Source organism: Typha angustifolia, chromosome 11 (assembly GCF_048772165.1).
Source record: "Typha angustifolia cultivar Huaian chromosome 11, ASM4877216v1, whole genome shotgun sequence".
Classification (NCBI taxonomy): domain Eukaryota; kingdom Viridiplantae; phylum Streptophyta; class Magnoliopsida; order Poales; family Typhaceae; genus Typha; species Typha angustifolia.
Window position 1 is genome coordinate 1,156,860 of NC_133249.1, and position 25,997 is coordinate 1,182,856.

Here is a 25,997-nt window from a genome sequence, read left to right on the forward strand (position 1 = left end):
AACGTTTGAGAGATTGCATTCACGGGCTGGGCCAGTGATGACATCTAGTTCCTAAGCCCACCCAGTAACACGTATTGGGCTTCATTTTTATTATGTTGGGCCGAACCATAGGTATAAAAAGAAAAAGATTATTTCCATAATTGCTAATCTAATAGAGGATTGTATAGCTTTTCCTCATCCTCTAAGGCAAAGACAGGGAAATAGCACGAGGTTGTCTCTTTAGCCTTATAATACTATTAATAGATATAAACATTAGACATTCTTTAAATGCTTCTAAGCTTATTAATTTGCCATTCTTTCTTCTAGCTTCTCCAAAACTACCGCCTTTCTCCTCTCTCTCTCTCTCTCCGCTACCAAATGGAAGGAAGCTTCGATCCGACCACTCTAGCTCGAGGACGACTTGCCGTGCTCTCTTCCCACCTCGCTTCCGCTTCGTTCGGTGAGCTCTCGCCGATCCTGGAGGCGTCCCCTGTCTCCGCCAACGGGATCACCGGATCTCCGGCGGACCTTGCCGGATCTCTAACTGTTGTCGACTGGAGGACTGGAAAGAAGTACGAGATCAAGGTCTCGGACGAAGGAACTGTTAGAGCCACCGACTTGAAGAAGGTTGCTTGTCATCTTATCTCAGTTCCTTTTCCGGGTTCTTGTCTTAATTTTGGGGAATAATTTGCTTCTTATCATTGTTTGCCACTATAGATAACAACCGGAAAGAACGACAAAGGTCTTAAACTTTACGATCCGGGATATCTTAATACGGCTCCAGTGCGTTCGTCCATCTGTTACATAGATGGAGATGAGGGGATTCTCCGATACAGAGGCTACCCGATTGAGGAATTAGCGGAGAATAGTACGTTCGTTGAGGTCGCTTATCTCCTAAGTGAGTCTCTGATTCGAAGAACTTTTTTTTTTCTTGTTCTTTATTGTCAAATCTCTAAATTTTCTTGTGTAATAGTGTATGGGAGTTTGCCCTCTGAGAACCAGTTGGCGGATTGGGAATTTGCGATCTCTCAGCATTCAGCTGTTCCTCAGGGCCTTCTGGTAAGAGCCTTAAATTCTGACGGAAGAGGCTAGTTTGGGACTTTTTTGTAGTAATGTTGTTTAGCTTACCTAAAGTTTGGTGTATTCTTATGTCTTTGTAGGATATTATCCAGGCCATGCCTCATGATGCGCATCCAATGGGTGTGCTTGTCAGTGCAATGAGTGCCCTTTCTGTTTTCCATCCGGATGCCAATCCTGCGCTAAGAGTTAGTGCTGAGTTAAAATTAAATCTGAGTTTTTTCCCCCTCTTCTGTTTGTGTTTCTCTTTTCCTTCTCTTTTGCTCTGTTTGTATTTGAATAATCAAAAGTATGCAATTTACTAGGAAAAGAAAGTTAAAAATGAGGAGATTGGTTCACATACACACATATGTGCGTGTTCACATGGACATGAATGCATCAATATGCTGATATACTCGTCTGCTTGTTGCAAAATTTCATATCAATTGAATGTAAATAGGCAATTTTTTATTTCCTTTTTTGTTATTTCTAGGATTAATGTGTCATAAGGAGGCTTGATATCCTTAAGATACAAAACACCTTCTCAAGGACATCCAATGAGGCCGCTGTCCTCATTAGTCATTACGGTGTAAGGACATGGTTTGTCTCTATTGGAGATTCATGTATTCACAGAACTGGATGTCTGAAGGACACTTGGAACAAAAAGTTCTAATTCGTGAGCTATTGAAGTCATAGCTTTTGAAAGATAAATATCTATATGTAGATCATATGTACGTAAGATATGCACTGTGGTGATTGTCTGTAGTACTGACTATATATCATTTCTTTCTGTAGGGCCAAAATCTTTACCAGTCAAAGCAAGTGAGAGACAAGCAAATACTGCGTATACTTGGAAAGGCATGTATTTATTCTCCTTCAGTTTCTAACTTACAAAATGGCATTTTGGTTATGTCAACATCCCTGGTTTATTTGTCTAAACAAGATCTCATTTCTCACCTATTGATAATACATGTTACTTAACATCCACAGGCACCTACAATTGCAGCAGCTGCCTATTTGAGACTCGCTGGAAGGCCTCCTGTGCTTCCTTCAAACAATCTTTCTTACTCAGAAAACTTCTTATATATGTTGGACTCGCTGTAAGCTAATCTTCCATGCTTCCCTCTTTTACAGTTATCATAACATGGTTACATTACCAACATTTACTAGTTAATATTTTTGTTCTCCTTTCCTTTTACTGAGTTTAAGGAAAACAATGATCTGAGTTACCATTCGTAGATCGTTGGACCAGTCACTAGCTTATGTTTCTCCTTGTGCAGGGGTGACCGATCGTACAAACCTAACCCCCGACTTGCTCGGGCACTTGACATTCTCTTTATCCTACATGCAGAACATGAGATGAACTGCTCTACTGCTGCTGCAAGACATCTTGCATCAAGGTACCAGCTTCTGGTTTGTAATATACTAATATTAACTTGAACAATTGGAAAGCATGTCTTATATCTGATATTGCGTTGACAGTGGTGTGGATGTCTATACTGCCGTTGCTGGTGCTGTTGGAGCGCTATATGGACCTCTCCATGGTGGGGCAAATGAGGTAGGTAAAACTTAGGTACCCTTGCAGATCATTTCTTTTCTTTTGGGGAGTGGTGCTAGTAGGAATTAGGCAAGTTTGGCTGGCTGATCTCTTCTGCTGAAATAATGTTTGTTTCTTGATCGATGGGATATCCTTGTGCTCAGTTGATTAAAGTTGTTTTTTGATACTACTTACTAGCAGCTGGTATAATTTCAAGGCTTGGTTTAGGGACCATCCTAGGCTTTCATCTGTCATTTAATGTGCCAGAAGCTATTGTCATCATCCTTACATACTTGAATCAGCCAGTTTTCTCTGAACGATGAGTTTCATCAAGTTTAGCATTTGAAATTTAGGTCATATAATTCTCGGACCTTATCTATACAACTTGTTGTCTAACTACAAATGTTCATGTAGATTGGTTGCTTGATATATTCTGGACTTTAAGCCATTGATTAGACCACGATACTTGCAGGCTGTCCTTAAAATGCTTAATGAAATTGGAACAGTCGATGGCATTCCAGAATTCCTTGAAGGTGTGAAAAATAGGTGAGACATTATTTTGCTTATTATATGGCAATTGTTAATGCTTCTATGTCATTAATTTCCTCATTTTGTTGGATCTGCATAGAAAGCGAAAGATGTCTGGTTTTGGACATCGAGTGTACAAGAATTATGATCCTCGTGCTAAAGTTATCCGGAAATTAGCAGAAGAGGTCTTTTCAATTGTTGGACATGATCCACTTATTGAGGTACTTTTTTATCTTAATTCTTAAGTATGAATTATATGTACTTTAACAAGTTCTTATTATGGAACCAACTCAATAAGGTTGTGGTTTTTTTGCCTTGACATGTGCAAGTTTCTGATTATTCATGAATGCGTTGGAGTTTAGTATCAGACATTCCATCAGCTGCAGTACATCTTATGTTTTCAAATTTTAATAATTTATCTTTTGACCAGTTCTGCACTTGAAAAACTATATCCTTATAATCATTGTTAGTTTTTCGGAATCATATGTATGCCCCCTATGGCTTATTGAGCTCTCTTTTGTAATAATGAGAAGTTAGTTATATTAGCTTACTGATTTCCTTTCCTGTCATTCTTATTTATTTGCGCCATGGACTTTTTCCTCATGTATAACTTAGATGGGAAAATTGTTGTATATCATGTATCGTAGCTCATTGATGCATCTTAGATTACACTCCAGTTGTTTTTCCATGTGCCTAGACTTTGATTTTCTCTTCTTAATTTTGCAATCATACATTAGGGCTTAGATGGGAAAATTTTCCAATGTGCTGTTTCTATCTACAATGACCAATTTGGTTATGCTTATTCTGCTAATTACCTAGTCACCCTGCTGATTTTAGGTAGCTATAGCATTGGAAAAGGCTGCACTATCTGATGATTACTTTATCAAAAGGAAGCTTTATCCTAATGTTGATTTCTACTCTGGCTTGATCTACCGGTATGCCTTCGATTACTCGTATTTTCCTTTTTGATAGTTGCATTATGAACTAATTGAATTTTAATAGGGCAATGGGATTTCCAACGGAGTTTTTTCCTGTTCTGTTTGCAATCCCTCGAATGGCTGGATATCTTTCACATTGGCGAGAATCACTTGATGATCCTGATACAAAGATTATGAGACCTCAACAGGTCAGTTTCATAATTCATGCAGAAGTTCCTTTTAATCTTTTCTTATACTAACGCCATGCTAATGAGATTATGGTTATTATCCTGAAGATGGTAAGAATAAAGAATTCCATTGTTTTTTTTTCTTTGTTATCACGCCTTTTTCCCACTAGGGAGCCTTTTTAGGCACAGCTGAAAGAGAAGCTTTCACTTTTCATATGTCAGCATTTGACAGTACTTAGTTCAACACTAGTATTTATCATGAGTATCTTCTACTTTCTCAAATTTATTCATCTGTCTTCTCTGTTCCAGGTTTACACTGGTGTTTGGCTTCGACATTATATGCCTCTCAAGGAGCGAATGCTGTCAACAGAGTCAGACAAGCTAGGTCAGGTCGCAACTTCAAATGCAACTAGGAGGCGGCTGTCGGGGTCCAGCATGTAGCTCAGTTATGAGCTGCAAAAATTAAAATAAAAAAGAATCTGTCTGGCCTAAAATCATAATCCTGGAGTTCATACCGAAGCTCCGGATATGAACGTAGTCATCTTTAAGCAACATAATAATGTGTCCATGTATATTCCTTGCCCATTTAAATATTTCTCCTGTATGGCACTTGCAGTTGTATGATTCTACTGCAGTGATACAGGAGACGAATAATATATGATCATTAAACATATGCTTATTTCAGTTAACCCTTTGCCATTTATACTACATATTTGTCCTTTCTATTCGTTACATGTGATTAACTATGTCTTCATGGCACCAGTCTTGGTGTCTTAGTTTGGTATCTGACTCTTCTGCTGTGAACTGTGAAGTGGGTGATTGCATATTTATTTGCTCATATGTTTTTTATTTTTTCATAACAAAAAGGTCATGAGACCCTGCTTCATAGAAACATTTGAAATTTTGGCTTACATCTGTTGCTTTATTATGGCGGTATTCTAGCTGCAGAAGTACTTAATTGGAAACATTTTTTAACTTGCCCCAGTATCTAGACAACAAGCACTTTGCTATTGATTAACTTGCATATATATATATCCAAGTACACGGGCATTGCTTCCAATGCAACTGCATGCTGGATTTCATATGCAATCATTACACGTTAATAATGCAGATATTAATGTCCTGCCAGCTATATACATAAAATGAGAAAAGAAGATCTAACTTGCTAAGAAATCTCTGACTCGATCAAATATTGTATACTAGCATCATTTTGGCGGAATGATTCAGACAAATTGATGTACGACCCGCTAATTGAAAAGCTCTGACTCTCGCTTGGGTTTTGCCAAAAGCTTCTTCTAACTCCTGCAGAGCTTAAGCTGTTGGGTGCAAGGCTCAGATCTGAGAGTAATTGTTGGAGAGGAGTCCGCCCTTCAAGCAGGCTCACCACTTCGGACATGGTAGGTCTTAGCGTTGGCGATGCATTAGTGCACAAAAGAGCTACATTCAGCACCACCAGTGCCTCGTCTCTTGAGTACTCCAGTCCAAGGTCTGGATCAACTAGATCCAAAAGGGTCCCCCTCTCTTGAAGAACACAGGCCTGGAGTATAGAAAATAAACGTGGTTAGTTCTCAAAAAAAAAAAAATCATGGAAATATGTATGGCGTATAAATCAATCAGTGCTTGTCCTAAAATTTTCTCTGTAAATTAGTGGTTGTCATTAATTGAAATTTATTTCCTTAAATAGCCAAAGTTTTTGCACATAACCCCTCCAATCAAGTGAAAACCACGAGTACTATCAAAGTATTAATTAGGACAAAGAAGGAAGGAGGCAAAGGAGAATGTTGACATATTGATGAATGGCCAACTATATAAATGCAAGGCTCTTTGAATCGGTCTATGCCAATGTAGCACTTCAAATGCTTTACAGATCAAATATCCTAAAAAACTTCTACCTCATCAATTAAGGAATTACATTTACAGAATCATCAGTGTCAGAGGGGCATTGTTATAGAGCTAGAAGATGATAAATCCTGACTACAATGGCTTTTATAAAATTTGTCTATGAACACTTAAGCAAGGTCTTGTCTGAGAATAATGATAATGGAGGTGGTTTCTGCAATTACTGCATAACCTGAAGGGGTGATATACAGATACCTCAAATAAAAAACATAACACATTTCAGTTATATGATTTCCAACATAGGAATTAAGTTCAGAAATTACCCAGTCAAGAAGATAAACAAATTCTTCTTTTGGCCTATAATTTGTGTTGCTCTTTCCACTGACAGTCTCTAAAGCAACTACTCCAAAGCTATAAACATCTGCCTTATCAGTCAAATAACCTCGCATTGCATATTCAGGAGCCATATAACCTCTGCAATCAAATATAAAGGACAATTCAGTGTTGCACTTACACTCATTATACTCATTTAGGAAAGCATCATACTTAAGGAAGCTAGATGAGCCATGCTATTGAAACAATAATGCCAATAATTCCGAGTAACTATTCTTCTAAAAGATCGATAAATAGAGAAATAATCTGGAAATATCTAATCTGTAAGTTCTCAAACTATGGGCCAAGCCAGAAGCAAATTTCCCACCTTGCGCCTTGCGCCTTGCACCTTCTATCTTTGTTTCTCTATTCTAACAAAATCAAAACATCATGGACATAGTCACCATTACCGTGATTGCACTGTAAGCAACTTTTTTTTTTTTTGGTACAGTTCATTATGACATGTTACTACTTATTAGGAATGCAATGGGTGGAATTTAACTTATTTATGGAAGCCAAAAGAAATTTAATCAAGAGAAAGCACTCACATAGTCCCAGCTACTCGAGTACTGATGTGGCTATGATCCTCTTCGTTAAGCTTGGCTAAACCAAAATCTGAAATCTTGGGATTGAGATCTCTATCAAGCAATATATTGCTGGCCTTGATATCCCGGTGTATAATCCTTAGTGTAGACCCTTCATGGAGATGAGCCATACCTCTAGCTATCCCAAGGCAAATCTTGTGTCTTGTTGGCCAATCCAATTTCAATATGCCCTGGGAATCTGTAAGTACAAAAAGTCTAAATTGTTCATGCAAGATTAAAATAGCCGAATTGGCCTACTGCCTTACTTCTTTCACATACTAAATGAAGTTCTTCAAAGTTCAAATGAATTCAAGAATAAATTATTCCTCCTAGTTTTAATCTAATGACAGCTGCTGAATTCAGCAACAGAGATCTAAGAACAAGAAATAATTAGGAAGAGTTAATTTACCAAAAAGAGCACGTGCAAGACAATTGTTTTCCATATACTCGTAGACCAGCAGTAATTGGTTGCCTTCAGTGCAGCAACCATACAGTTTAACAAGGTTAGGATGTTGCAGTGCAGAAATCATGCCTATCTCATTCACAAATTCACGATTTCCTTGCATAGACTTTGATGAAAGCTGCTTGACAGCAATGGTCGTGCCATCCAATAATAAGCCCTGAAATAAAAGTTAAAAAGAGCTTGTTAGAATCGGATATCAGAGGATCAGAGAATCTTGCTAAAATAACTCAACATGTACCTTATAAACTGAGCCAAAACCACCTTCACCAATCTTGTTAGCAGCATCAAAGTTCCTAGTTGCTGCTTTGATTTGCGACAAGGTGAAGGAACCAATTTGGAGGTCAAGAGCTCTAAGATCTACTCAGGAAGAAGAATTTAAATATAATAAGACAGAATGCTACTTCACTTCTGTTTCATGCATTGTCTACACATACATGATATTTTCTGGTAATAACAACTACTTATTTTCAGTTTGTGTGATTTGTAAATAGAAAGAGTAGCATTATCTTTGACCTTCCATAATTTCAATAAACAATTATATTCTGAAGTTTCACAAAGTCTACATAAATAATCACAAAAAATACACTAAATATCTTGATAGTTTCTTTCTCAGTCATTAGGAATAGATGATACCCATGCCTGGACTAGCACTTCTGCTATGTACAAGTGTGCACTCATGCAGAGCCATAGAAGCAGTGAGAGAGAGAGAGAGGACTTAGGAGAGCAAAGCATAAGATAGAAGTGACATACTAAACATAAGGAGAAAATTAAATGAATAATTGAGTCTTCTATCAAGATCATGTTCATCTTAGAAGGACTAATTCAGTGATGCTGGAAATGAAGTGTATGGATGAGATATGTTCCAATACCTTTGTACATGGAATTGTTTTTCCACCAGATTCCCAATGCCAGCAGAGTGAGGAAAAATACCAAAACTGAAATACCAACCCCAAGCGTAATATGTATCCTTTTACTAGCAGATGATCCAGAAACTGCATGAGGTGGTTCAAAGTCTGAAAAAGAAGGAAATAAGGCAACATCATCTCCTTATGGAAGTTATATCACAAGAAAAATGAAACTGCACACTGATGAACTACAATCTTATAGGCTGAAAAAAAATGAACTATTGGCAAAGGGGATGAATGAAAATTGAGGACATCCTAAAGTTTGAACATCTTTGCGGTTTCCATCTCATGCAAGCTGGCAAAGAAGGCATCTAGTATTCTTCGGATAGGTGAAGAATATTGATATGCAATTCTGGAATTAAAGAGCAACTATAAAACAAAAATTCAGTTAACATGACTCCGCTAATCTTTAAGCTAGAACCAAATAGACTATGTAACCTTCCATATTTTGTTCCATGATTTGAGAGATTGGTTGACTAACCTAGAATCCAACCTGAATATTAGTAGTGAAATCACTAAGAAGTGGCATAACATACTAGGTCTCACAGAAATTGCTGATATAAGGGGGCCATAATTTCCCCTCTCTGGGATGCCTTCTGTCCCTTTTCCGGCCCAGTAAAGGTGGATCTTCATCGTGTTATTTGTGACTAAAGTAGTAAAAGTCTTTATCACTGGTTTTCCAACTCCACCGGCTGCCTTTTCGATATTAAAATCCTCTAAGACCATCTTTCCCTGTGATGAACAAAATTTAGCAATCACAAACTCTACCTTCATCCATCAGAAAGCTGTGTAGAAAAAAGAAATCATTGTCAAGCTACCTGAATAAAGACATTAAATAATCGCTTTCCAAGACTACTAAATGTGTTGTCATTGGTGAAAACTATTTCTGCAAAATGGAGTTCCACTGTATAATTCCCATTCATCATACAAAGGCCATAATAAGTAAGCGAAAGAGGAGAAAGGCGAGCTCCTGTGTACAGTTCTGGGTGGGTCATGGGCAGCTTAGATGTACTTGTTGCAATATAATTATCAGCGTCAATAGCATTGTCCAAGAAGTTCCCTGTGCTGCTGAATGCCCAGTTTGAACCTAAGTACAACATTGAAGCCCCTCTAGGTTCTTCATCTGCTTCAAACTTTGTTTTGTTGATAGTAACTTCTTTGCCTCCACAATTGATATGTAAAGAGTACTTATCTGTTGACAGTTATTAGCAGTCAAATTGTATGGGCCACAAGGAGTAACAAAAGGAGTTCAGATGATTAAGTTCATATCATGTTCTTGAAAATTAATAAAGCAATTTCATATTAGTTTCCTTTTTCTGATACATCACCTTATTAAATACAACTCATGTGTTCTAGTTAGCAGCCTTCTAACAAGAAGAGATATCGATGTGTAATTCATATCAGCAAGTACAGCAAGCTAATGAACCTAAACACAATTTGAGGGAATGTAACCAAGGGCATCAGGGCATGCTGTCTTCAAATTTGACATTATTATGTACGATCCGTTTTGTTCTGATTTGACTTAAAGAGTGATTTCTGGAATGCAGATTCTCATAATGGAACTTGCGATATAGGATCATGTTGTTGGGCACTCTAAAAGTACTCAATTTTTAGAGAAGTATTCTGAAAGTACTTGGCGCCAACTACACTAGAGAATTTGAGGGAAAAAGTAAAATATTCATTTAGGAGAGATGACTAAGACCATATAAGACTTTTCTTACATTTAGCTGCAAACAATTAAACAGGGTTTACTTCTTGGAGTTGATTTGTGCTTCAAGGAAGTTAATTTTATCAGTTGTGATGCATAAATCTTCACATGGAGTATGCAACTTTAACTTACATTCCATTTTGAAGAGTTAAATTTTCTCTTTAACCACCTGGCCTCATTGTCTACTGGAATTACATCTCAGTCTGCAAGTTTAGAGTTAAGACTGTTCATGTAATATATTTTTCAGACTCTTGTTGCTATATGTACTAAAACTTAATTCACAGATTGCTTCTATAAGCACACTAATGGAGCTGGGAGCTGTACAAGATAGAAGACATTGAATGATGGTAAGGATAGCAATAGCAAAATTATTGTCAATAAGGATACCAATGAACATTAAAGTTAAAGAAATATAAGGACAATATTGACAGTGAAAGAGACAATGAAGAAATAATGTTGACTTAAATAACTGCAAGAAAAAGAATCATAATGGCATAAATATCAATCTGATATTCATCACAATAAGTTAAATAACAAGACAAGTTTTTTTTGATAGTTCTTGTTTCATACCATTAAAGATGCAGAGAGGTATGAGAATGATGAACAACTAAGAATCCTTTGAGACAATCATGATAAGAAGAGTTAATATATAAAGGCATTTAGCTTAAGCAGCTTGTCCTCTCCTTATCATACATCTAATTTGAAATTTATTAATTTTTGTACGTACATGTTCCACCGGAGGCGCTACAGGGGAAGTTACTCTTCAAGCACGAACTGATGTCATTTCTACAATAGAAGATAGAACAAAAGATTTGGCAAGTACTATGTTAGTTAAAGATCTACATGCAAAGAATTTGTGTAATAGCTCTTAATGCATAAAAAATGGGAAAAAGAATATACCTTTTGTCCAGTAAATGTGAATAACTCTCTACTACATTACTACAAATTAAAGAAGTAGGAGAGTTATGATTTGTAAATGCAAATCAATGCAAGGAAAAACTAGGTATAAGAGAGAGTGTTCGCACACACTGCTTTGAAGGCATTGGGTAGGGCCTGCATTTCCCAATGTGAAATTATTGAAGGAGATGTCCCTGAATCAAAATTGACAGTAAAACTTTGGTAAAACATAAACGAATATGAAACTTAAAATTGGAGTCAAATCTGAATAATTCAATCAAGTGCTCAGAAATCAGAAGCTTTATTAAACTATTAATCCGGAGTAGGAGATTTTGAACCCTCTGGCCCAGCAATATATGTAACAACCAGATAATTTGTTATTGCAGGCTTGAAGCCATTCCGCATAGCCTAGGAATATACGAATTTTCTGTAAATTCACGAATTCTAGAGTTGTTCGATTAGGAATAACTAAGATATAGTGATAGAAGTCATTCCCTCCAGTATGCTGAACATCTTGTCTTGACATCTCTTTAGTTGCACTAAAGGAGAAAGCTGATGCAGGAGACTTTCAGTAGAACGGCCAATAGTAATAAATTCAGCAGAGACGATAGATGATTTATAATCACATGACCATGATTATAATTGCTATGAGGAGGAATTAATGTATTAGTTTATAAGATCTAGTCATCAAGGTCTTAATTCTAGATATTGCTGAAAGACTTGATAGAGTATCAACAGAAGGGAACTTGAAAATTTCACTAACAAATCAATAATTCACCAGAATCTTCCTGCTCTAACAATGTGAAAACTGCTAATATGTACCAGAAAATTACTCTCTATCTTATCATTCAAGAAACATAGATCCATATATCACAATGCAAACTGGTTATATCAGGGCTATTCATTTTGAACCCACTAACAAATTACAGAAATTTTGCCATTCAGTGAGATACTGAGATTAAACAGTTATCTGCAACCAGATAACATAAGTTGGACACGCTGATTAGAAGGTGGTGATTCAGTAAAATAGTATGTGAAATTCTTACACATTCTTGTTCCCTTTCAGGATCCATCCTGGTATGTGCCCAGTAAGCATGTTTTCAGTCAGATATCTGCCAGATAATTTTTTTATGACTACCATCAGAGCAAGAAAATGGAATATAAGTTTCCGAAAGGTAAAGCTGCACGAAACGATTATGACTTACATGAAATCCGCCACACCCAAATTGGAAAAAGAATTTGGAATTTCCCCACTCAATTTGTTAAAGCTTAGATCTCTGCATAGACAATATTCTGAGAAATGAGGTATACCAAGAGAGTGAACAGTTTCATTATAATAAAAACACTAAACGATTATAAGGATTAGGGATCAGTCTATATGCACTCCTATACCCCATGATTGCCTAGAGAAACATTATGACAATTAGGACTATGTCAGATCACTAAAATTTAGTAATCCTAAGGCTCACTGCAGTGAGTTGATATAGCTGCATAAGAGTGCAATACATGGTATATAACTACAGGGTGGCCATGAGATGTGTCAAATCAAGTGTGAGCAAACAATCTTCGAACACAAAAGTCTAAATAATAATCAAATCTTAAAAATAGATTGATAAATCAAAAATATACTAAACTTTTAAAGTCCTTAATAATCAACTTTCTAAATTCTTACAAAATAACAAGTCCTCATGAGTTAGACGCTTAGCAAGTAACACACTCTATTAAGAATATGTCTAATTACAAATATCAACACATGATACATATAGTAGCATAAAATAAATCATAATGAAATATATAAGTTGTCTTGAAAATAAATAATTTTCTTATCTCTCATATAAAATTTCAAAATCCAATATATACTAAATTGAATTATAAATTATTTATAATATCTCATATTAAATAAATCAATATAAGAATAATTAATTTCTATTGGAAGTATATGTCATGGAAATCTGCCAAAACTAATAAAATTTCATATTGTCGTTTTAATGACTACTTTGATCGATGACTACATCGCACTACTAGCCACCATTAGGTTGGTATCCGGGAGTCACCAGGATAAAAATCCAGGAATCTTTTCCGTAATCCCGCCAAACTCACTTAGTAAAATGTCGCAACGTTATATTCCAAAAAAAATTTCACTTAGTAAAATGTCGAAATCTTAGAACTTTAGATTCCAATTTATCTTATTATCTTCTTAAAACTTTAGATTCCAATTTCTAGCGGATTGAATCCACATGCGGATTATCCAATTTATTTGAAATTTAAAATAATAAGATAAAGTTAAGTAACTAAGTTAACTCGACTCGACTTGACTCAACTTAACCCATGTAGTCAAATCGTAACATCTAATTCTCTATCGGGTATAGCTTTCTTTCTTTTTTTTTGGCTTGTAGCATTGCTAAAGTACCAATGCCATAAAGCCTAGTTTTTTTTTTCTTTTATAAGCCTCATTTTTTATAGTTAAAAAGATATAAGAGTTCTAATAGGATAAGAATTCTAATTTTTTTTCTTATTTATACATAATAAAAAATAATTTGATTTAATCCAAATCCTAAAGTATCAAGGATAAAACTAAATCCATCATTATCAAAATAATTACCTCTAATTATTTATTTATGAAATTTTGAGTTGTTATAGTTTGGATGAAAAAATGACCACAACTTTGCCAATTAAGGACCCATCATCGCTAAGTTGGGTTGAATCGAGCAGTGGGTATGAGAGTTACATCTCTGCCTGTTTTATGCCAGTATTGGCCCTAAGATCTCATCTGTTTTGCTGAATATCAGACTTTGAATTTTCTAATTCATCCACTGCAATCAGAATAATGAAATATGATGAACACATTCTGAATGTTCGACTAACTAAATTTTCACCATCCAACAGATTTGAAACTTAATATGGACAGAACCTGTTCAGCATGTGCAGTACTCTGACAGAAAGAGATTATGACAGAGAAAATACAAAAAGAAACCAGTGTAGCATTAGCATCGTTTGATCAAAAAAGCTGAAGCAATTAACTCACAGCTCCTTCAGTTTCTTCATCATTCCAATATAAGAAGGAATATTCCCATGAATGGAGCAGTTCCTCAGAATCCTACACATTGAACACACCATATTTTAACTCCAAAAAAGCCGCATATGCAGAACTCTTAAATTTTTGTAAGCTAATTTCTCACAGTGTCCTCAAGGATTCCATTCCACTCAAATCTGGGAAGGCCGACCCTTTTCCTCTTAGGTCACTAATCCTCCTAAAGTTCATCAAAACATGAGAAGATTCAATAAAATGACATCTAATGGAAGGAGGAAGGTTAACTTGAAGTATCATTTATATTTCCATACAAATCATTTAAGCTCGTCAATTTTGAAATGCCAGAAGGAATTGGCCCCTCCAGTGAGGAACCTTGGATTCGCCTGCACCAAGATAACTCCCACATTTATCAAAAATGCCTTTGCCAATTAAAGAACAAGCAAATTTCTCTTAAAGGAGAATGGAGTTGCTTACAATTTCTCCAATTTTGTCCATTTCTGTATGAAATCGGGTATCCTGCCTGAGAAATTGTTACCGGAAATCCTTCTGTTTTTAATACAAGGACAGTATTCTCAAAATAAAAGAGAGTCCTATTCAGATCAATAGACATATTTCAAAAGAAATTAATCAGAAAAAATGATTAATAATAATGTTCATAGCCTTACAAATCCGTCAAATTGGTTAACTTGGCAAGAGATGCGGGTAGCTCCCCAATGAACTCGTTGGCCGAAAGAACACTAAAATCAAATTGCAAAAGTTACAATATATATATATATATATATATATATAACGTGGTGCGAGAGAAATTAACCGAATTTAAAAAAATAAAATAGAAGAAAAATCTCACAGCTTCTCCAGATTGACGAGGTCACCGAAGTGGGGAGGAAGTGGGCCATGGAAGTTATTTCCCTCAATGCTCCTGCGGAACAACTTCCATATTAACGTGTTGTCCACATAACTAAGCTACGATTCATGGCGCGAAATACTGGAACATTTGCTTACAAATTAGTTAAGGTGATCATCTTAGTCAGCGCCATGGGAAACGGCCCGGATAACCGATTCCCCATTAATGACCTGAATCATATCATTATGCAACAAAAAGATTAATACCACTAAGCTAACCATTAAAGACGGGATTAACTAAATCCGGACACTCACAGGCCCTGTAGCCCCGTCATGAGAGCCCACGAGTTAGGCATTGTACCATTAAGCACGTTTCGGCTCAGGTCGCTGCGATCGAATCAAAGAGTAAAAAATGGGAACAACTTTAGCAGTCGATTTGCACATCTGAGAGTTTTCTATAATATGACTAAAATTTAGGTAGTGATATGGAAAAACGAAGTCTTCATTCTTTATTAATATTCTAATACGATGTGACTATAAATTCTCTCTTACAGCTGCTGGAGATGGCGAAGCACGCCGAACTCAGGCGGAAGCACTCCCGATAGGTTCTGAGATTTTAGAGCTCTGCATCGGAGATCCCCGAAGAAAAGGCAACTTAGAAACGAATTAAGCCAAAAGAGACAAAGTTAGATAGAGATGTTAAGAGAAGATGAACATGGCGGTGATGCGGCAAACGGAGTTGTTCGAGAAGGAGCAATCGCATATGACATGGCTCTCGAGATCCTTAACCGGATCGGGAACCCTCCAATTTCCCTTCCCACTACACGGATCCACGCTGAAATCCCAATCCGCCTTCCCCAGCTTGGACGCGATCCCTCGGAGCGCGTGCACTGCCATTAGAGAAGGGGGAAGAAGGATTAGCCTTAAAGGAGGAGAAATGTAGCTCGAAGAAGTGCGATTTGTGTACCTTCCGGTGGATAGAGCTTGGGAAGCGAGGTCGCGATGGCGTTGGGATACCTAAGAGCGAGAGGAAGGAGATGGAAGAAGAGGAAGAAGAAGAAGGCAAGAGCATTTGTTCTCATCCTTCGGTTTTCGAGGTTCCAATCTCCAAGTGGAGCTCAAAGAGGCAGTGGCCGCGGGAGTGATAGAGATCGGAAGAGCAAGCTACATATATATATATATACTGCAAATCGCTCCAATGTAGCAGGTGTGTCATTGTTCCATTTATTCTGTTTTCCAAATTTAGGCATCGGTTTAGAAGGGCATTTTGGTACTTTAAGGAGTGGCAAATGGGCAATAAATTCGTGTTATAGCGCGTGGATTGTCCTACGTAGCATGATTTCTTTGACTCCTTAACAACAGGAAGTCAGCCTGAGTCAACATAAGAGTGTAAAGAGATGAGCACGCAGGGAAGAGCCGTACTGACTACTGACGCCTGAATGGCCCCACCACTAAAACCTGCCTCAAAAGAATCATTTTGGACAAAGAGATTGAGAAAAATGTTATGCTTAGCATCATAATAATGCAGCTTGTTTTCATATGAGTTCCTAAGAAAGAACAAGAGTATGTAAACAATCTGCTGCCTTACTTCAATGCCACTAGGCACTGGTGAAGCAATTAGAGACCTTATCCCAACTTGTCAGTAAATTCCTGGAGTCGGTGCTGCAGACGATCTGCTACCGCACTAGTAGAAAGAACAGCGACCCCCATTCCCCATCCCCACTAGGCAGGCAGCTGGATTCAACCAGATGACCAATAGCTTTAAGTGGGTCCCTATACTGAGGTATTAGTCTTCTCCACAGTGGAAATGCCATTGTAACTTTGGGATAAATAATTATGATTAAATTACATTTCACCGTCTTACTTCAGAAAAATCTCAAATTATTCTCTGTACTTGTGTCTAAAATGGGACTATTAGTTCTTCCGTTAAAATTAGTTGAGTATCATAACTATTTTGATCACTTAGTGATTATTATTATAAAAACTTGTATATTTTGTCTAACAAATATGATTGGATAATTTTAGTTATTTTGACACAGTTTAGTTAAGTTTATTAAAAATTAAAAAAAAATAAACAATCTAACTGATCATAAATACAAAGACTAATTTAAGATTTTTTAAAGTACAAAAAGATGAAATAAAATTAGGCACAAGTACACGATGATAAACTTTTTTTTCATTATATAATTAGCTAATAAAAAAACTATTCTTAAACTATTTTTTTTATTAAAAATATCTCATCCTCCCTACTTATATTCCTATCGATTTTTTATTTTAAAATAAATATGTCGTATAGTTATTCAAATAACTTATGCTACTTAGAAATGTAAAAGTAACATAAACCTAACGAAAATAGATGTTTGGGATATTATTTTTAGTTCAATAAGTTTAATTATCATAAAAAAAAATTCATAAAATATATAATTAAACTAATAATAGTTCAGAAGAAGATGTAAAAATAATTAATCCTAAATAATTCCATTGCTCTGGTCCCAAACTCAATCATGACAGAAGATATAGATGTCACCCCACCGATCAGACTCATATGGTAGACTTGGAATAATTAATTATGGCGCGTAACGACGACAGAAGTAGGACTGATCTATAAAGGGAGAAAGAATTCCTAAGAACTATTTACATAAAGAGAGGTAGGTAACTTTCGCAATCATTTGGTTTTGGAGGAGAGTCGTTAGGCTGTTCATGGGCTGGGCCGGGTTTCGTTGTTGCATCCTCAGCATTAGCCCATATGTCGTTGGGCCACCTCTTCCCAGGCCTCCCTTTGGAATCTCTTATTTCAATATTAATTACAAACAAATCTTCCATTTTGGTTGATTAGAATAGATACTTGCTTGTAGACGTAGTGTTCGTACATGGTATGTATACTATGACTGGATGAAAAATAGTAATAGTGGGGCCATTTGCACATAACCACCTCCTTTTTTTTTCAGCTGTTTTCTGTTGGCAAAGAAAAGAAAAAGAAAAAGAAAAAAGGGTGAAAATCTAATTTTGCAAGCAAAAAAATTAATTTTCCTTGGGCCGGGCCGGAGCCGTATGCTTGTCGCAGCCTCTTATCTAGATTGCAATTGGCCTTGGCGGCGAGATGGACGGCACGTGTCCTCGAGGTCCAAAACGTGGGTCCCACCCCTCGCTTCCGGGTGACGAAAGGGGAGAGAGCTCACACGATTCCCCGCAACCCGATTGACCTCCGATCGCATTTTTGCCACTATCGCCTTCTCCCCTCTCCTCCGGCGAGGCTCCGCAGCCGTCCGTTCGGCGGTCGACGGCGATCAGGTTAGGTTTCCGGCCGTCATTCTCCACTCTCTTCTCTCTCGTCTCTCTCTAATCTCCTCTCTTTATAATGCCCCTCTCTCTCGGACCATTTCTTCTCAGTTGCCGCGCTCTGTTTCCGGAACCCTAACCCTATAACCCCATGCTTTAATCTCTAAAATCCGAACAAAATTCCCCTTCATAAGCTGGCAAGCGACCCTTTTGTCTCGCTAATAATTAGATCCAAATTTCGCCTATTCTCGCACGCCTACGCCCTAATCTTTCTGGTTGTGCATTCTGCGTGCTAATACGCATTTCTTAGATTTTTAATCCCATAAAGTTAAGGTCGAGTTTCTTTTATTGAGAATTCCGTGGTAGATCTCCTTTCGTTTTGTGCAAGACCCTGTGATTCTGGATGATGGTTGAACTGCTCTGATTTATTACATGTGATTGTAATTGTCTTTAGTTATGTTGTATCAGTCTAATACTTATGTGTCTGGTTGTATTTTGGTGGTAGTTTTCGTGCTGGCGGTTTTTGATTAGTGTGATTAGGGGTCGGATGTTCTGTGATGGTGGTGAATGCTTCTTGTGACTTTCACTCCATAGGTCTGCCGTGGACAATCTGGGGGCTAATCAAGTTCCAATGAAATTGCGCTTTTGCCTTTTGAAAAAACAAACTGAAAAGGATCTCCTTTCGTTGATAGAAAGTCTGGATTGCTTGGTGCCGATTGGGCACTGCCTTTGTATTTGTTCTTTTGTTTTTGTTTCTTTTGTTCAGTTGAGTTCTCGTATTGATGATTTTGTTACAACAAGATCACATCTGACTTTTGTAGGTGCTGGGTATTGGTTCAGCGTTATGTTTATATTTGAATGTGAATTTTCATTATTTTAGAATTCTTTAATTTTCTTTGATATTTCTGTAATCCTCAAACTCTAGAACTTGATGATTATTGTTGTCTAAGGCTTAAGTTGGGAGGGCCTTTTGGTAAGAATGGTTAAGTTGCAGGACCTTTTGTCATTGGTTTATAAGTCACTGTCATTGTACATGGTAGTGAAATCCATTAGATTGTATTTATCTCTTAGAATAGCTTACTATTTATCTGAATTTCACTACATGCTTATTAGACTGAAAGAGTATCAGGTATAATGCTAGTGGAAGAACTTAATGATAGAGCTAATTATTGAAATAATTGATCATCGGACCATACTGTCGAAGGTTACTGTGACACTTGTTAATGTTTATAATTATAACTTTTTGGAAGGACCTTAACATAACTAATTTTTCAAATGTCTATCAGTATTTCTAGTTTTCTACATTTGCTTCCATCTCGCTCTTTAATTACTTTGGATGCCAATTACTTTTTTCTAATTGTGTATCATGCAAGATTGGCATTGATGTTTGACTTGAAAAAAAATGAACAAGCAACAGTTCACACTATCAAAGTGAAATCATTCGTAAATCATTAGTTAATGGTGTAGAGAATAGGTAGATATCATTGGTGTTTTGTCGTATACTAATTTGTGCTTAGTAGATTTATACAATTAGCAATTATATCAATTTATAAGCTTTGCATGACTGTTTTCAGTTTGCAACTTTGCATCTGTTATTGACATACATGTGTGTTATTTTTCTAGGTACAATCCAAATAATTTATATCATACACTATAGGGAAAGATGGAGGGCTCTGGTAAAGGAGGTGGAAATGCTGATATGTTATTACGAAACTATAAACTCGGGAAAACCCTGGGCATCGGTTCTTTTGGGAAGGTGAAAATTGCAGAGCATATCATGACAGGCCACAAGGTTGCTGTCAAGATCCTGAACCGTCGTAAAATAAGAAACATGGATATGGAGGAAAAAGGTATCTCATAAGTATCTTATATTTACATGTAGACTTTAATCGTATTTGCTAAATGCTATTTCAGCACGATTGTTAGTCATATCAGGATGGATTGTTTTGCCTGTATATTACTGATTTTTGAGAAATCATTAATAACTTTACCCTGATTGGTCTTCGTATAGCTATTGATCACTATACCTAAATACATATTCATCAAGAATCTGAGATATCATGTTGTCCTTTTGTATGTGCAATATCTTAGGTTCAAAACCCAGTTTTTTTAATCTGAATGGAAACAAGACTCAGGTAGGCTTTGAGGATATATAGTTGATCATTTGAATGTTTGAATTGGATTGATGGATTGCGAGATCCATTTCCATAGCAATAACAGCTTCTCACCCCCTTTTTGACTGGTGTTCATTTCACTAGGCAGTATGATTCTATAAGCACTTACTGGCATGTTGGATAATGATTATAGTAGAGATTTTATGGTACTTCTTTCATCATAAGTAAGCTGAAGTTACTTTTACTGTTTATATTATCTTACGTGAAGGTGCTCATTCTCTTAATTCTTAGGCACCTAGTCTTTTAAGTTGAACACATCTTTTTTTTCCTTCTTTTTTGCATTCATATCATTTCATCCGATTACTATTTTAGCTTTTTTGGCCCCCACCCCCTTTATCATAGGTATGAGAGAGAAATGGAACAGTTTCATGTATAAGTTATGTGGCTTGTCCAGTGCACAGAATCTTTGATGTTTCCTGATAGGCTGATTCTACTATGTATCTGATTCCTCTTCATAGTCAAGCGATAATTTATGGTTGAGATATTCCCTTACCCTAATGATATTGAGATTGCACTTATTTATTGCATTGAAACCATTATTGACATGCGGAATTTTATCTTCCGGTATCTTCATATTGCAGTGAAGAGAGAGATCAAGATATTAAGATTATTCATGCACCCCCATATAATACGCCTGTATGAAGTCATAGATACACCTTCAGATATTTATGTCGTGATGGAGTATGTCAAGTCAGGTGAGCTATTTGATTATATTGTGGAGAAAGGCAGATTACAAGAGGACGAGGCTCGCCGATTCTTTCAGCAGGTACTATAGTACTGTTTAATGTCCTTATTCATTCTTTCCACTAGATACATTCTACCATGTATAATCATTTGTTAATCCTAAATTGCACCAATTAGATTGTCCATGTAGCCTATAACTATTTTGTGAAGGTTCTACTACTTTTTACTTGATTTCATTTTGGAAGACTCATTTGGTGTTTCTAGTATATCAAGTAGTAAGACTAATAAAGTAGTGGTTCTTTTGAAAGGATAAAATAAGGATGTGATGCGCATGAGTTACTTTTGTTTATTTACATTTTTTTTTTTTTACTGAACATGGATATATGGCTCCTTCGCAAATGAAAGTAAAATACCCTTCTCCTGTAACATCGCAACGTGGAATTGCTTTAGCATGCATTCCATAAGTTTTCTCTTGATCAGTTATTTATATTTTGCTTGAAACAGATCATATCTGGTGTTGAATACTGCCACAGAAACATGGTTGTCCACCGTGATCTAAAGCCAGAGAATTTGTTACTGGATTCAAAATGCAATGTCAAAATTGCAGATTTTGGCCTAAGTAATGTCATGCGCGATGGCCATTTTCTCAAGACTAGTTGTGGTAGCCCAAATTATGCTGCTCCTGAGGTATGTAATTAGTACTACCATTCTAAGAAGTAAGAACTGTTTCTTTTGCATTAATTTAATGAATCAGAGATACTTTCAATGTTTCTCATCACATCAGACTTTCCCTTGTACAGGTGATATCTGGTAAATTATATGCTGGGCCTGAAGTTGATGTCTGGAGTTGTGGTGTTATTCTTTATGCTCTTCTTTGTGGTACACTTCCCTTTGATGATGAGAACATACCCAATCTGTTTAAGAAAATAAAGGTAAGGAAACATTTACAAAATTTAACTGGGAATGTATTTGTGCCTTGCTTATTTTGATTGGATGTTGCCCTGAAGCTTGATTTGTTCTTTAGCATGGGATATACACTCTTCCTAGCCATTTGTCAGCTTTAGCAAGGGATTTGATTCCTAGGATGCTAATTGTCGATCCTATGAAACGAATGACAATTCGTGAAATCCGTGAACATCCATGGTTCCAGGCTCGACTACCTCGCTACTTGGCTGTGCCTCCTCCAGATACAACACAACAAGCTAAAAAGGTACTTTTTAGTGCTCCAATTGCATATTTGTGCTTCTTTTTTTTTGCTCTATCACACCTATTTCATTATGTATGTGAGAGAAGTCGGAAATCAATCTTGGGAACAGCAGAACATCTGCTTGATAAGGATTATATATTTTTCTGAATTTGTAACAAATTATAATCATTAATACCTATTAATATCACATGGTTGTATTATTTAGCATATAGAAGTCCTGGCACTCATAAGAATGTGACCTACATGTTGGTTGGAATTTTTCTTCTGGACACCTCATGGTTTACGGATATTTTGTATTTTGCAGATTCAGATAATTCTCTCCTTTGTTATTATTGAATTATTTCTTCTATTTCAGCTTCTGATGCTTGATAACAGTTTCTGATTGTGTTGAATTTTTTCTCTACAATAGAAATTTATTACATTTTCTTTCAGTATGATGTCAAATGTTGTTTACATTTTGTGCCGGCATCTTATATCTTACCTAGTAAGCTAGTGGGAGATATTTGAAACATTTTTTTCTATGGCCATTGAAATATCTAGATTGTAGATTTCAGCCACAGCATCATATTTCTTTTAGAAGGTAAACTGGCAATTAAATATCTAGGAGTTGCAGAAACCATTGCCCTTCTATATCCTTTTGCTATTTCTCGAAATAGTAGGTTCAAATGGTTTGCTCAACTTTCTAAGATGATAGTACTCAAATTAAGCGTTTGAAGGTCATCTACAGCAACTATCTTTGTTGCATGATTTATGCCCTCCATGATCCTTGTTCTTTTCTTTTCCTCCTCTCCTCTGTTGTATGTGCATCAATAGGTTTTTCAACCATTCCTGACCTATGACATCTTAGTAGACTGAAGGAGAAAGCACACTTCTGCAACCTTGCTACTAGCTGGTATGCTTTGACTCTTGAGGCTTTTTTGGTGTATGCACATGTCTTCTAGTTCTGTGTATCACTTCGGATTTCTGAAATGTATTACACAATATAACTTGTTGCCCATATGGACTTGATGCTTTGCTTGTTTAAATATTCTGTTATTAGTTATATAGCTAATGTTGCACGCCGATAGATTTTCCCACTCATATATGTTGTTATGCTGCAGTTGAATGGTATAATGTGCTTATCTGCATGATTTATGCCTGTAGATTGCCCTTCTCATTTATGTTGTTATGCTGTACTTGAATGGTATCACATGCTCATCTGCATGGTCATAACTCATGGGGCAAATGTTGCTTGTCAAGAGCTCAAAAATGATTTACACAAGTAGTGGAGGACTGTTTAGCTGTGCCTTATTTCCTTGTTACATAATTGCGGATCTTCAAAATGGGCCATGCGTTGATATTTTAAATTTCTGTAGTCGAAAACCCATCCTACATTATGTCTTCAAATGCTTCAATTGTTTGGATGATTACGCTCTCCAACTGGCTGCCTTTTATTTTTCTTATCGTTCTAAGACTTTTAGCAGGCGTAACTCAGTATGAAGGTAAGACTTGTCCTTTGCATCCAATAGGCCATGAGTTGAAGTATTGGAACAACCTCATTAGTAAATAGTAATAAGAGTAAGACTGTGTACATAGACTTGGTTAGCAGGGCTTGATGCACTTGGTCACCTTTTAATTTCTAGACTTGTAGGTTTGTCCCCTTATTTTTTCCATGTCCTCATGAGTGAAATGTCTCATTTATGGGCTTTTACTAGCATGAGTCATCTGTCACTTCACAAAATGCTAAATTTTACAATTATGTTTTACCTTCTACACAGTGATGATTCTTCTAAAGCTGGTAATAGTCAATGGTTAAATGTGGATTTCTGATATTGCAATCTGTCTCGAAAGTAACTCCTTATATGTGCTGTCAATAATGCAGATTGATGAAGAAACTCTTCAGGATGTGATTAAGATGGGTTTTGACAAGAACCAGTTGGTTGAATCTCTTTATAACAGAATGCAAAATGAGGTACTTTTCTGAGAGCTTTTTGAATATTTTTCTCCTTGAACACAAGTGATTTTGGAAAAACATGTGTAGGCAACTGTCACATATTATTTGCTCCTGGACAATCGGTTCCGTGCTACCAGTGGTTATCTCGGGGCTGAGTACCAAGAAGCTTTGGTGCGTTTTACATTGCTATAGGCCAAGATTGCTGCTTGCCAACATTTTAAATACTGTTTTCTTCTAATGGTTAGGTCTCTGAACTCATGTAACTTGACTATAAATAAATGTGTAACTTGATATTTCTTTAGGATTCTGGTTTCTCTCGTATGCCTGCATATGAAACACCAACTTCAACAATTGCACATCATCTACCTGGATATATGGATCCTCAAGGACTTGGTTTGAAGCCACATTTTCCTGTTGAAAGGAAATGGGCTCTTGGACTTCAGGTTGTTTCTTTGTTTGAGTTGTCTTGACTTGTTTTTAATTTATAATCCTCTGTGACATGAAGATTACTATGTCATTGATTTGATCGACAGTCCCGTGCTCATCCTCGTGAAATAATGACGGAGGTCCTTAAAGCATTTCAAGAGTTAAATGTTTGTTGGAAAAAGATTGGACATTATAACATGAAATGCAGATGGTCTCCTGGCCTTTCTGGTCATCTTGATAATATGCTGCGTGCTAATCATAGCTTCTGTGAGGATTCTGCCATTGTTGAAAATGATGATGTCAATGGAAAGTTATCTGATGTAGTCAAGTTTGAAATTCAGGTATGCCTTCTCATATATTAATTGTTTTTGATAGAACAGACAAGTTCTAATGATTCAAAATGTTCTAAGAATATGTTTTTGTGGGCTAGAGATCTTTATGCTGTTTATATCTACTTTAAATGAAGTCACTTATTTATATGTAACGCCACTAAATAAATTAATATACGAAGACAGCTACTTCCTTTGTTTCTAAATGATGACGGAACTGTTTGTGAATTTGTTATTCTAGGTAGCAGTGTTGGCAACTAGTAACTGCTTGTACATATTTTTTAGTTGGCTGCAATATGAACTTTCAGTTACTTATTATTTGTTCTTTAACTGTTAATCATCTTATTCCATATACTGAGCTGTTACACGTGTAAACTGCTTTTATCTGTATATTCTGGATTCGATGGTTTCAGCAAACTCCCTACATTTGTTAGTCTTGTTCCTGCCCCAACTGTTCTTCTACGGTTTTGCATATTCTACCTTTTCTCATCAAAATCTAGTTGCTTGAGATTGCTGTTATATTCCCTAGGACTGTTTTATGTATATGCTTCTGTTCAAAATTTTAATTGATGGATTTGAAATTTACGCGATATTCGACATTGTTATTTCCTTGATTTTTTATTCTCTTGCCGTGGATTATGCTGATGTTCCTTCTTCCTATGTAGCTTTACAAGACTAGGGAAGACAAGTATCTGCTTGACTTGCAGAGGGTTAATGGGCCACAGCTTCTCTTTCTGGACCTATGTGCTGCCTTCCTTGCTCAGCTTAGGGTCCTATGATGTTGGTTTCATTTTATAGTTGCACTCCTGATGACTGGAAGTGTAGTAACTGTATTTGAGAATATTGAAGTGCATCTAGATGTACATAATCACATTTTTCTGGCTTCTACTTTGGTCTGTCATCTGTGAACTTTGCTGGTCTGAGGTTTTATTCTCTCATTAAGCAAAACTGAGGCAGGCAACTACGCCCAGGTTTTACTGGTTACTATTGGGCAGCAATTTTAATCATATGCCTTGTAGTTGACTATTGCATCATGACCCTACTTGATCAACAAGGATGAAAGCGCGGGATCATCAGCTGCACTATCTCCCAGAAACCGCTTTATATATATATTTTTT

At 36.5% G+C, this 25,997-nt stretch overlaps 3 protein-coding genes across 3 annotated transcripts; 2 read left to right on the plus strand and 1 right to left on the minus strand.

Annotated features, from left to right (window-relative positions):
* Positions 1–266: 266 nt before the first annotated feature.
* LOC140769651 (citrate synthase, glyoxysomal-like) lies at positions 267–4,913 on the plus strand. The gene is made up of 13 exons (XM_073110445.1): positions 267–606; positions 697–877; positions 953–1,038; positions 1,140–1,244; positions 1,831–1,893; positions 2,026–2,135; positions 2,316–2,435; positions 2,518–2,593; positions 3,045–3,118; positions 3,201–3,321; positions 3,938–4,035; positions 4,103–4,226; positions 4,515–4,913. Exons 1-13 carry the CDS (start codon positions 358–360, stop codon positions 4,644–4,646), a joined length of 1,539 nt encoding a protein of 512 aa, XP_072966546.1. The 5' UTR covers positions 267–357; the 3' UTR covers positions 4,647–4,913.
* Positions 4,914–5,174: 261 nt separating this feature from the next.
* Positions 5,175–16,030, minus strand: LOC140769650 (probable LRR receptor-like serine/threonine-protein kinase At1g07650). The gene is made up of 24 exons (XM_073110444.1): positions 15,815–16,030; positions 15,563–15,737; positions 15,400–15,471; positions 15,163–15,234; positions 15,007–15,078; positions 14,852–14,923; positions 14,670–14,741; positions 14,479–14,550; positions 14,316–14,387; positions 14,153–14,224; positions 13,999–14,070; positions 12,179–12,250; positions 12,020–12,085; positions 11,102–11,167; positions 10,977–11,015; positions 10,804–10,862; positions 9,187–9,560; positions 8,905–9,100; positions 8,333–8,476; positions 7,702–7,820; positions 7,410–7,620; positions 6,965–7,199; positions 6,368–6,518; positions 5,175–5,742 (listed from the first exon to the last, which is right to left on the minus strand). The coding sequence occupies exons 1-24, from the start codon at positions 15,927–15,929 to the stop codon at positions 5,371–5,373; spliced, it is 3,042 nt and encodes a 1,013-aa protein (XP_072966545.1). The 5' UTR covers positions 15,930–16,030; the 3' UTR covers positions 5,175–5,370.
* A 1,951-nt stretch (positions 16,031–17,981) lies between these two features.
* On the plus strand, positions 17,982–25,775 carry LOC140770690 (serine/threonine protein kinase OSK1-like). Its single transcript, XM_073111941.1, has 11 exons — positions 17,982–18,138; positions 19,750–19,976; positions 20,882–21,066; positions 21,489–21,671; positions 21,785–21,916; positions 22,009–22,194; positions 24,053–24,142; positions 24,212–24,295; positions 24,427–24,567; positions 24,658–24,891; positions 25,545–25,775. The coding sequence occupies exons 2-11, from the start codon at positions 19,790–19,792 to the stop codon at positions 25,656–25,658; spliced, it is 1,536 nt and encodes a 511-aa protein (XP_072968042.1). The 5' UTR covers positions 17,982–18,138; positions 19,750–19,789; the 3' UTR covers positions 25,659–25,775.
* The last annotated feature ends 222 nt before the right edge of the window (positions 25,776–25,997 follow it).

What these genes read in the sequence shown, in the direction of transcription:
- LOC140769651 (XM_073110445.1), top strand. Translation starts at nt 358, where the DNA reads ATGGAAGGAAGCTTCGATCCGACCACTCTAGCTCGAGGACGACTTGCC. An exon ending in GCAAGACATCTTGCATCAAG is followed by an intron (nt 2,436 to 2,517) that starts GTACCAGCTTCT and finishes TTGCGTTGACAG; the next exon opens with TGGTGTGGATGTCTATACTG. An exon ending in GACATGATCCACTTATTGAG is followed by an intron (nt 3,322 to 3,937) that starts GTACTTTTTTAT and finishes TGCTGATTTTAG; the next exon opens with GTAGCTATAGCATTGGAAAA.
- LOC140769650 (XM_073110444.1), bottom strand. Translation starts at nt 15,929, where the DNA reads ATGAGAACAAATGCTCTTGCCTTCTTCTTCTTCCTCTTCTTCCATCTC. An exon ending in CTCGTCAATCTGGAGAAGCT is followed by an intron (nt 14,742 to 14,851) that starts GTGAGATTTTTC and finishes ATTTGATTTTAG; the next exon opens with TGTTCTTTCGGCCAACGAGT. An exon ending in AGCAATTTCTGTGAGACCTA is followed by an intron (nt 8,477 to 8,904) that starts GTATGTTATGCC and finishes CTTCTTTTTCAG; the next exon opens with ACTTTGAACCACCTCATGCA.
- LOC140770690 (XM_073111941.1), top strand. Translation starts at nt 19,790, where the DNA reads ATGGAGGGCTCTGGTAAAGGAGGTGGAAATGCTGATATGTTATTACGA. An exon ending in CAACACAACAAGCTAAAAAG is followed by an intron (nt 22,195 to 24,052) that starts GTACTTTTTAGT and finishes TCAATAATGCAG; the next exon opens with ATTGATGAAGAAACTCTTCA. An exon ending in CTGAGTACCAAGAAGCTTTG is followed by an intron (nt 24,296 to 24,426) that starts GTGCGTTTTACA and finishes ATATTTCTTTAG; the next exon opens with GATTCTGGTTTCTCTCGTAT.